This window comes from Pseudopipra pipra, chromosome 3 (assembly GCF_036250125.1).
Source record: "Pseudopipra pipra isolate bDixPip1 chromosome 3, bDixPip1.hap1, whole genome shotgun sequence".
NCBI classification, from domain to species: Eukaryota; Metazoa; Chordata; class Aves; order Passeriformes; family Pipridae; genus Pseudopipra; species Pseudopipra pipra.
Window position 1 is genome coordinate 73,833,061 of NC_087551.1, and position 12,348 is coordinate 73,845,408.

At 36.0% G+C, this 12,348-nt stretch overlaps 1 protein-coding gene across 5 annotated transcripts in view; it reads right to left on the reverse strand.

The window, feature by feature from the left end:
- The window catches only part of GRIK2 (glutamate ionotropic receptor kainate type subunit 2), a 365,319-nt gene that overhangs the window by 36,018 nt on the left and 316,953 nt on the right, over window positions 1-12,348 (reverse strand). For all 5 annotated transcript variants that reach the window (XM_064649882.1, XM_064649881.1, XM_064649884.1 and 2 more), the window contains one exon: window positions 2,347-2,572. In XM_064649882.1, the coding sequence (XP_064505952.1) occupies window positions 2,347-2,572 (226 nt within the window). The remainder of the gene's footprint in view (window positions 1-2,346; window positions 2,573-12,348) is intronic.

Genomic DNA, 12,348 nt, shown 5'->3' on the forward strand with positions numbered 1-12,348 from the left:
TCTACTTCTGTAGATATAACCATGTCATAAGTTCTCTTAAAGACTCCAGAATTATTTTTTCCTGTAGAAAAGAGATTAGCTATAATGCATGAGAATATTTTGCATTATCCACTGCTCTGTAAGGCTTTTTAGCTTCAATAAAGCTAAGAAAAACTGTTCTGACAGACAGTATGGATATGCTTCTTCATAATGTTTCCTTTCAACTGTATATGTGAACTATGCATAATTCTAGCAGAGGCTACACAAGCTCTTTCCTCTGAGACTGTGAAGCTAATACACAGGATACAAAGCCATTATAAATGTCAGTTCTCTCAATAGCATTTTATAGATACTGTCCAAATATTGGATTAGTCTCTTGTACTAAGCTGTTCTGGGAAAGTCCCAGATGCTGTTTTGTTCTCTCTTAATTTCTTTTGTGAAAAGCCTTACTTTGCATCTTATTTTAGGTTCTGTTATATTTCCCTTTATGAAACTCTCATCTTTTTTTTTCAGATCCTACTTCAACTTCTTTTGCTAAGTTCAACACTGTTTCAACTCTTGTTTTACCTCCTTTGATGATATCTGATTCCTGCAGGTATGTCCTCTATTTTTTTCATCTTGATTAAAAACATTTGTCAGCTCATATATGCCCTTGTACAACAGTACTGACACAGATAACTTATGTGGAATCTTGTAGAGGAATATGAGCTGAATAATGTCTTTGATATGATTCAAAGTAAGTGAAGAAATAGTGCATGCACAGTGCCTACTCTCCCCGAATAAGGTAGGGGACAAAAACCAAAAGACAATTTACTTACTTCCTTGACTCTTTACATCCAACTTTTAATCTTCTATACTTAAACTCTAGAATTCTGTTTCTGAATTTATCACTGTTTTAAATCTTTTTTCCCTTATGTTTATTCTCTGACTTACAAATAAGCAAAATAATTTCTAGAGTAGCTTGGTCTCTCTGATTCCTATCAGTTCAGCATTTCCATATTCAGTTAGGTTTCTGGGGCATGCTTCAGTTGCTTCAAAAATTTGCATGTGGATTATTCAAGGATTTTAAACTATCACTAAGATTTTATCGTCTCCACACTAAACCTAAATGTAAGGTGGTTTTCACCCTCAAAATAACAAAAAGTTTGTATATCAGAAAAAATAAGATGCCAAAAAGAGCAGCAGAACTGAAGTTCCATCCTTTCTGGCACTTACAGATCTACAGAATATGTTCAGTAATACAAGAGCCACAATAGAACAGGGTGAAAAAATTGGTATAAATCAAAACTAGCTGTTCAAAGACAGAATTAATAGAATCATAATTTCTTCAGCAGGTATCCATTTCATAGAAATAATTACTGAAATAATGAAAATTACAAAGATGGTATTACAGTAGAAGTAAACATATACAACATATAGTTAAATTTGTATTTCATGATACTAGATAACTCTTTGTCAGAGATACTCCAGTAAAGTTTATTTCTTAAGCTTCCTTACCATGTGCTTGATTTAAAGTACTGGACACAACTTTCCCCATACAGTGATTTAGTGTATACTATACACACAGATAAAATCAGTACCAAATGTAACAGCTACCTGAGACAAAATAAAAGCATATTCACATCAATCACAAAATGATGAATTCTTATTTAAAATAAATTTTAAATAAATATTTGTCTTAGAAAGAAGTCAGCATTACAATCTTGCAGTATTGAGTAGGTTCTTTGTGCAGTACTGACAGTCTTTTCTATTCCCATCTATTCTGAAATCTAAAGCCAGGTCCTCAGCTCACATCTTTCAAAATGTAGTTAGCTTTTAATCTTTCAACTAAAGTTTTGTACCTAGCAAAGAACACCTGAACTGGAAAATATTTACAGGATTGGAATTGCCATGCAAAACCATATTGCACATGGTTAATTCAATATTTGTTTTGTCTGCAACATGGTATGGAATCTTTCCTCCTCTTTTAACAGTCTCAATGATTAGCCCTCTCACTGCAGAAGCATTTGTTAATGCACTACTAGGACCTCATTCTCTAAAGAGAAATATCAACATCTTTAAAACATTTTTTTATAAAATAAAGTGCTGTAAAAAGTACTTTTGTTGTTGTTGAGCATGTGGAAGGTAAGTAAGAGAAATTTATCATATGAAATGTCTGATTTTTATAAAGTAATTACCTTTTCCTGTTTGAAAAATACAAAAAAGTCCACAAATATTGACAGAGTATGTATTTTCCCCAGGTGGGAAAAAGAGAATGAGGAAAAATGTTAGCAATGTAGAGACAGAAACAGTGTACTGGACATTTTCTATGCTACTACAGCAACTAAGATTAATGAACAGAGAACAAATGGTTGACATATCACCTACCCATGGGAGTTCCAACGCCGTAACCTTTGGAGTCTATAAGGCCTCCAATCTGTGTTAGGTTACAGTTCCTCTGTGTGACAAACTCAATGGTTGTTGACTCCATTAAAAATGCATAATCAGAGGTAAGCACACGTTGGATACCTTCTTCATTACTTTTGACAAGTACTGACTGCCTCCTGCTACTCATGAAGGCCCACATCTTGTCGTAAGTGGAGATTTTGGATTTCTGAAAGACAAATATTAGATGCAACATGAATATGAATAGTACGTCTGTAAGAGTGAAAGCAAATTCTCAGTTTGCACATTGCTCTCTTATCAGATTTTACTACCTGTCAGTTTTCACCCAGGCATTCTTTTAAGGGTGCCTGTGCCTTTCATCTCATCTGTACTTTTCACCTTCACTTTGTAAAAAAACCCAGCTGGACAGAATCTCGAATGTGCAATATCTGTTGTTTATCTGGTTTTTTATTGTTCATATGTTTTATATATGGAAAACTATTAAACATATCACTGTAGCCAAGATAAGCAACAATGTTATGGAGCTTTACAGGAGAATCTGTGGATTCTGACAAAATTGAAATTTCACTCATTTCAATTTCTCAGCTGAACAGTTCTGAAAACCTAAAGCACAGTGTGGCAGTCCGAAGTAATCAAAGCACTTACAGACGGCAGTATATGGAGAAAACATTTTTGAAGTAGAGGGCAGCTAACATTTTATCCATGGTACATGACAAAAATACTTGGAGAAAGATTTCAGGTAAGAGATAGTATCATTCTCTGGTCACACTAATGCTATCTTGCCTTTCATAAATTGCCTACTAAAAGTCCTAAAAATGAATATGTGCTTTCTGATTTAATATTCCCGGAATACAAGGAAATGCTGTAGGAAGAGAGTCAGTAATCTGGGACAAAGGCATCAGTAGTTTGGAAGAAAATAATGATGTGCAACTACAGAGGAGTTGCTTCCCTTTTTTCACCTCAGTAATTACCTTCCTTCGTTTTTGTAAAACACAGTGCTTAAGAGCTCATAGTGACTGGATAAACTGAAGGTATTAAAAGTACTGAACATTTTATATTATATTTGTCCCATCTGTTTAATAACATTTCAAACTCAAAATGTATCAGAAAATGATCTGTAATGTTAAATCTTGCCTAGTAACTAAAATGTAGAAATACAATGTGAGCACTCGTATTATCAGACTTTTTACAGTCTTTCCTGTTTTAACGTCAGCCCTAAACATAATTCTGTCATCAGCTCTGGTGGAAATACTAAACAAAGATTGACACTGCAAACCTTTCTGAAGTTCAGCTGATTGACAGCCAGAAATTCTTCCCCGGAGTAGAATTAACAGTATATGTGGAATAAAAAGAACATTTATTTAGAAAAAAGAGATTATTGTTCCCCTGCTGAGACATAATCCAAGAGTTACTTCACTCTGCCTGGGGACTTAGCAAATCAAGCATTTAAACTAAGTCTAGTGTCAATGCTAAAAAACCTGAAGACTTTTAGGGCTCTGCATTATGTGGTTTTTACTGTACTGAACATAGACTGGGACTGATTTCAAAAGATCTTAGTAACAATGAAAAGGGAAAGCATTCTTCCTCAGAATATACTGTGAACACATAGAATAGAGAAGACGAGGTAGCTATGGACTGTCCTCATAGGGTTTGCTTTTTACATCAAATAATTCTTGCAAGCATTTAATGTTGCATTGTAGCATAATGTACTTTAAGCAAAGCACATCAGCTCTGTAGGAATCTAAATTACCGTGTAATACAGTAAAAGGTGGGAAAAAATGTTTTTCAATAGTTGTAAAATTTTACCAAGACCCTGTATTTAATTCTTTTGTCACAGTCTTTATCCCAGTAAATATTTTAACCACTATAAATAACCTGAGCAATATAAAACATTGGTGGAGAAAACAATTTCAGTAAATTGTTAGATACACATTGCTGACACATATTGAGGAGAAAAAGAAAAAAAAAAGAAAAAACAAATGAGTTATAATTAAAAAAAAAAAAAAGAAAGAAAGAATGAACTGCAATACATACATATTTCTAGATTTTTGTTGTGAAAAAGAATTACCTCCAGCATGAAAACATGTTAGCAAGGGCAATTGATTGGTCTCTACTGAAGCATTACAGCATGTGAAAAAAATGCTCATATTATGATGACTGATTTAATCAGCTAGGATGAAGCCACAGCTAATATTGAATAGCAAAGAAAAAATGCCATCAACAAAATCAGAGAAAGCTCCTGCACAGGACAGCTCATTTACTGGAATAATTAAAACAAAAACATTAAAAAGGTCTATATATGATTAATGAGACTGTAAAAGAGAACACAAAATCTAAAATATCAGTGCACATGGCTCACCACTGTAAAGCTAACAGGGGTGACAGAAATGCAGAGAGATATCTCAGTTTTCTCATATAGGCAGAACACTACAATGCCTTTGGACTACTTTCTTCCAACCCTAAAAGATGAAATGATGCCAGAAAAAATGCCCTTCTGCTTGTGATCTCTAAATTCTAATTAGTGTTCAGAAATTCTTACCAAAGAAAAATGGTATAGGCTAAGGATTTTTTATATTTTTTTAATGCATAACAAAATTTTTTTTTATCTCAAAATAAATTAAAAAAACCTCCATCATTTGATTTAGGAAAATACACTCCTGTGTTTGGCAAAATACTCGGCAAAGTCATTGACTAAAATCAAGAAGCCAGAACCATCAAAAGCGTCAGGAGCTTATTTGACATTGAACTAAAGAGAATGACACTCCAATATATACATATTGCTTCTTGTGGTTATGACTATCATTCATACTGTTAGAAGCAGATGCTGCAATTTACATTACGTTTCCATCTTCTTTCACTGTGTGCAAATCAACCTGGTTAATCAACTTATATAGTCTGTCAATGAAGTGTATTATTTTATCTGGGCTAGTTCACCATATTGTTTCCTCTAACTGGAAATCACTGTCTGGAAATCCAACCTAACTTGAAATCAACCAGAAATGATGTCTGTATAAGGTAACTTGTGGTGACATGGTTTATCATGCTTGTATTCCCTCAGTAATGCTGAAGACAATGCACAGTAGTAAGAAAGCTGCTTTGCAGTGTTTGAATTTCACTGAAATAAAAAAAGAGAACTAACTAATAGGAAAGTTGGAAATGAAAAGATTAAGCAAGTCTAGAAACTCATTTACCTGATGCATAAAATGGTAGCTCTCACAATGACATTCAGAGGATACTGTCAGTGTCATACTCAACGTTCAGAAATTAAACATCATTGCAAGATAACTAGGCATGTCAGGGACCATAAATGGAGCCATGGCAAAGACACTGAGTCAGTCATAGTCAAATGCTATGTACAAATATGAGTCTGGAAACAGAATGAATTATTGTCAGTAATGTGTTACTTCTTCATCCTGACGCACTGGCTAGGAAAGGCAAATATCTGAGCAGTGTGACTCAGGACCACAAGGTTAGAAAAATATCAGGATGTGGAATAAGTGCCAGAATAAACAAGGATCAAAGGACAAGGAAGCAGACCTCATGATACAAGTCAGAAGTGGATAAATGCACAGTAAAATATGCTAGGCAAAGTATGACATTTTTCTATGAAGGAAAATTACAGATCCATTAATGGAGATTTTTATTTTAATGAATGCTTACGACTTCTTTCCTGGCTTCTAAAAGCAGTTTGTGCCACAGAAAATGCTTCAGCTTTGCTTGCAATAATTTAATTTATGTAATATTTAAACTCAAAAGAGGCTGTAATAACTAAGGAAAGATTAAAGGTAAATAAAATCAAAATTTTGAGAAAAAAAAAAGTTAAAAAATTCTGTAACACAGTACTTATATATTTTATGAAAGCACTCTCCACCACATAAGAATTAAATCATCACAATTATTATGTCAGAAAAAAACCTCACAGACTCCCAATTCGACTACAGTATTTTCCATTTATGACACAGTCTATGACAGCTATGTGACTTCTCTTTTCCTGATCACTGTATGCTTAGTGGACACAGGCCAATATTCTTAAAGTTGATTCATAGATCTTTTTAAAGCCAAAGGAACAATTTTGCACATTAATTCTGACACAGACTATGAAATGTCACTCCTGAATGACCTCACCAAGTTCAACACCTATGTGTTTGCACTAACAAAAAGAATGACATATGAAGAGAGATTGCATAAAGACCAATCTCTGTGAGCCTTAGCAAGGTGACCAGCATGGTCTCTCACAGCATCCTTGACAACAATTTGGAAGGATAAGGACTGGATGGATGGAGGACTGGACAGGTAGAGAACTGGCAAAGATATTAATCTTGGAAAGTAGTAGTTAACAGCTCAAGGACAGATTAGCATCTTTCCAGGAGCTGAGTACCTCAAGGGTCAGTCCTAGACCTGATACTACTAAATATCTTTATAAACAGTTTGGAAAATGGTATTGAAAGCACCCTCATCAAGTTTGTAGATGATACAAAACAGGGAGAAGAGGTAGAAACACTGAAAAAAAGAATTACCATGAAGGTAGACCACAAGATGCTTGAAAATTAGTAAACAGGAATTGCATGGAGTTGTATCTGGTTTGCTTGGGCAGTTTTGGTAGCAGACGGGCTACAGGGGTGGCTTCTGTGAGAAGCTGCCAGAAGCTTTCCCCATATCCAACAGAGCCAATGCCAGACGGCTCCAAGATGGACTCACCGCTGGCCAAGGCCGAGCCTGTCAGGGATGATAGTAACATCTCTGTGATAACTTGTTGAAAAAGGAAAAAAAAAAGTTGTTGTGCGTTGAAAATTGGAGCCAGAGAAGAGCAGAATGGGAACATGTGAACACCTCTGCAGACACCAAGGTCAGTGGAGAAGGAGGGGGAGAGAGTGCTTAAGAGTGCACCAGAGTTGAGGTTGCCCGGCAGCCCATGGTGCAGCCCATGGTGGAGCAACTGCACCCCTGGAGCCCATGGAGGACCACGGGAGTGCAGAGATCCACCTACAGCCCATGGAGAAGCCCATGCTGGAGCAGACGGATGCCCAAAGGAGGCTGTGACCCTGTGGGAGGCCCAGGATGGATCAGGGTCCTGGCTGGGACCTGGTGACCTGTGGAGAGAGGAGCCCACGGTGGAGCAGGTATTCTTGGTAGGACTTGTGGCCCTGTGGGGTACCTGCACTGGAGCAGCCTGTGCCTGAAGGACTGCACCCCATGGAAAAGTGACCCACATTGCAGCAGCTTGTGAACAACTGTTGCCTGTGGGATGGACTCACGCCAGACAGGTTCATGAAGGACTGTCTCCCATGGAAAGGACCCCAAGGGGAGCAGGGGAAGGACTCTCTCCCTGAGCAGCAGCAGAAACAACCTGTGATGAACTGACCATAAACTCCATTCCCTGTGTCCTTGTGCCGCTGGTGGAAGAGGAGATAGAACTTGGGAAGGAGAGAAGGGGGGGGGAAGGTGTTTTAAGATTTATTTTACTTCTCATTCTCTGCTCTGATTCTGCTAGTAATAAATTTAATAAATAACCCCATTTTGAGTCTGTTTTGCCCATGATGGTAATCAGTGAGTGATCTCTCCCAGTCCTTATCCTTATCATGAACCTTTCATTATATTTCCTCTCCTCTGTCCCATCACAGAGAGGAGTTAGAAGGTGGTTTTAGTGGGTACCTGGCATCCAGCCAGGGTCAACCCACTACAGAGGTTTAAGAAAGATAAATGCAAAGTCTACCTTGCATGGAAGAAAGTAATACCAAAGATCTGTCCTGGCTGGGAATTGACTGGTGGGAGTCCATTTCAGCTGAAAATTATTTATGGTCCCAAGACAGCTAGAAGAACATAAGTAAGCAGCCCATCTTTGCAGCAGGAAAGCAAACTGCTGGCCAGATCAGCAAGACTATAGCCAACAGAAAAAGGGATGTAATTAATGCACAATACTTGGCACTTGTCAAGCTGCACCAGGAATGCCGTGTCCAATTTTGGTCCTCTGAATTCAAGGAGAGATGTTAACTTTGGAGAGTGTCCATCAGGGTGATCAGAAGACTGGAGACCTCAACCTACAAAGAAAGATTTATGGAAATGGTGTTCTAGAATGGAAGGCTTACAGAGAATCTAATCACCTTCTTCCATTACCTAAAGAGAATGTTAAGAGAGAATTTGGAGGTACTCTCCTCATTAAGAAGCATAGTGACAGAATAAGAGGCCATGGCTCAAGATGCTGATGGAAAGTTCTTTGTGGATATAAGGAAAAAATTCTTCACCATGAGAAAAACTAAGTGTTGGAACATGTAGCTAAGAGAAGCAGCAGAATCAGTGCACTAGAAGTATTTGAGACAGCTTAATGGGACTCTGAATAAGTTAACCTAAGATCATGCTTTTGATTAGGAAAATGGATCTCCTCCAACAAGACTAAGGGATGCCTAGAGATCCCTTCCAACTTTGAGTTTTCATTGATTTCTTCAGTTCTTTGAAACTCAAGTAGAACTCATCCCAGATGTTTCATACAGCCTTTGGAAATCCTGAACACCAGTATAGGAATCAAAACTTAACTGTTCATATAGTAAATTATTTTATTCATTCCTTATTCTTTTGTAAGTTTGATGTTTTCTTTTGACATATGCCCTAAATCTACATAGCTGTGAAATAAGCTAGAAAATGCATTTCTGATGTTCTTAATGATGGCAAAAGCACTAACGTATCTCAAGATTTTTTTCTAAACAAAAGAAGGCTAGATGTCAAATTTAGGTGAAGAAAACATTTTACCCAATCCTCTTATGGCTCATGGATGTTCTAAAATATCTGGGATATGTCTCCAGCATTTTAGGCCACAAAGGATTAGTATCATTAATAGATAGATAAAGTTAATTAATTGAATACATTTCAAATCATAGTATGACAAGCTTAAAACTGAGAGAACAAATGAACAGCCTAAGGTAAAGAATGTTTTAGGAATTCTGTAATTCTCCCAAAGTGTTATAAATACAGGAAAATTCAAAGATAAGACTCTCTGAAAGAATTCAAACACTTGCATAAATGAAAATAAAATGTAAATAAGCATAGACTATTCACTTGCCTGAAGTGTCACCAGATGGAAAATTGTAAAGGCTGATTGTTAATGTTCAAATATCTATCAATGACCAATGATGTGTTTGTTCTGTTGGACGCTTCATATACTTTACTGTTTCTGTAATTTATATCTGTGTACACTTATCCACCTCTCCAAGTTCTTAATATGAAACTGAATTCTTTGGAATAGATACTATTTTCTCCAAGCAGCTAAATGTTTCTGAAGTGGACAACAATGATCCGTTACTAGGACTTCCGAGCTGAACAGTAATATAAGGAAATAATGATACATATCAGAATCACCCACAGGAATTAGAATAAAAGATGACAGTTCTTATTAATTTTTTAGCTTTACATGCACTACGTTTAAGCACTACATGTCTTATTGCAGCTATTTTGATTTAAATAATACATTTAAACTTTTTAAATGACTGAAATAATGTCTAGTTTCTCATAAGCCTTAGTTAATTCTACCCTCTGAAAGTGCTGTTTTTTGACCCAGCAGAAGCAGTATAATTACCAATTTTGACATAGCTGAGTACATTATGTGTAAAACGCAATTTGGTCTTAACTGGATATCTGCACCTGATGCCTCCAAAGGATAATACGATGCCACATACAATCCAAACTGTGCATTCAGATAGATGTAGTGCAGAGTTTTGAATCACTGCTATAGGATAAGGCATAGCTTTTACAGAGCACAGTGCTAATCACTAGCACCATAAGTACACTGAAAATATTGCACATTCTTCCACCTGTGCTGGGCAGCAGACCAGACTTAAATGAGCTTAGCTGTTTTCTATTGCCTAACAGACAAACATTTCAAGTGAACTTCTGAGTATCATCTAATTTTCTTAATGGTTTAGTAACTAGTTATAAAAATTACTTCTTCAGTATCATATTTTTTTATTGTTTCCTAGAACTATTAGACTAGCTTCTGCTCAGCCATCACAGAAAAATGAAAAAGACACACTCTCCTTTTTCAGACTGGTCTTATTCACTCTAACCTTCTGACCTCAGGGCATTACTTTTCTCCTTTTTTTTTCTTTCCCCCACTCTCACCCCCCAATTTTTTCAGAACTGCTGAGGCCTGAAAACCCCTAAGTGAACCAGACAATTTAGATTTTGTTGTGTCAGCATAAAAACAATAATGCGTACAGCGTTCTCTCCTCCATAACGGCAGTTTTTATGGTCCATAGAACACAAATGAAAAAGGTAGGAAAGGTTTTTCTGCCAAGAATAGAGCTACAAGGAATGAAAAATGCAGTGCTCAGAGAAAGACATTTTTACTCTTACTCTGATTGTGCTGACTTTTTGTTTTAAAAACCAAAGATTTTGAACAAATGTTAAATATTTCAAGTAATTTATGGTTTAAAAACTTCAAACCTTAATGCTATTGAAATAAGTTTTTACTATCAGCTTTGACCTGGAAATAACTAAGGACTTTATAGCTCCAAAATCACTAATGGATTTCAGAAAACTTTCTTGCCTTTTATACCAGAATGTTTCATAGTCCTCTACTGAATTATAACTAACATCATAAGAGTTCTTGCTGTAAAATACTATGGAAGATGACAAGTGTGATATTTCTCACACTTCTGTAGGTTTCTTCCTCCATAAGTAGGAATAAGAAATTAATCAAATTTAATCTGTTTCTAAAGCAGATCCTATATTCTGGATGTTTGTAAAGATAAGCTTACTGCTGTTCACTCTGCCTGTTCTCAGATACAAACTGCATGTACAAAACTCCATGATTCATTTGCACTGTATCAGAGAGCAATGTCCTTTTCCAAAAGCAGTGGCTGCATAGTTTCATCATTGGAACTGAGCATGAAGCTCACAAATATTACTTTAAATATTACCTCTAATAGAGTAAGAATTTGTCACATGATTTTATGTCATGTGACATTTTATTCCATGATTTTAATAATTGTAGTCTCACAGCATCTACACCTTTATGAAAAACATTTATGCAATGTTCAAAGCAAAATTAATATGCACCATATTCTAAACACTCTGTTGCTGTGGTGAATTGAAATAAACTCATTGGGCAGCATTAGAAATCAAACTCAACATAACTTTGATCAAAGATCTCTTTGAATGAGAAGACAGAGCCCATTAATTATTATTTGCCTTTTTTTTCCAAAAAAAAGCACAATGAAAAATAAATATTGTTGCATTGCCTTCACAGGTTTCAAAAACTTTATGGAAGTTCTACTGCCAGTTTTTTCTCTAATGGCATGTGTCAAGCAGCAGCATTAGCATTAATTACTGCTTGTAATTATGGTCATCAAAATCAGAATAACTGCACAGGCAAATTGTTGGGGTTTTTTCCCCTGATAAGTTCACCCATTGGTTCTGTTAACAGACCCAAAAACATACTTTACATGAAAATGGCCAATAATTTCAAGTATTTCTTCACAAAGTAGCTCATGCAAAATATTTGCCAACAGTGGATTAGCATAAGTCACCACTGAGGTATTCTGCAGTGGGATTTGGGTTTAGCATTCAGTACTTTTTTATTACAGCATGTAAATTACCAAACACATTGGACCATATGTGCCAGTTAAGAACAGATGAATCTTTCTCTGTACTTTTCTGACCTTGGTGACCAGAAAATCGGAGTTAATTCAAGCAAACACGATTGATGCCATATGTGGTTCATATCAAAGGTATAGAGGAGTGGTGGGATACTGATCAGAAGTTAGCATATCTGTCAGGTCTTGGAATAATTCTGGTAGTTTTATCTTTAAACACCTTTAGTCTCCCAAACAGTGTACTTGAGAAGATAAGCAATATTACACTTAAGGAGATGCTTTTCTTGAACAATGGAGAGATTAAAAAGATTTGGAATTAAAAATTACAGTAAAAGACACAGGAACTTTTCAGCCAAACTTGTTCTTGAAGAGTACATCTTTAGACATTCTGCTTTATTTG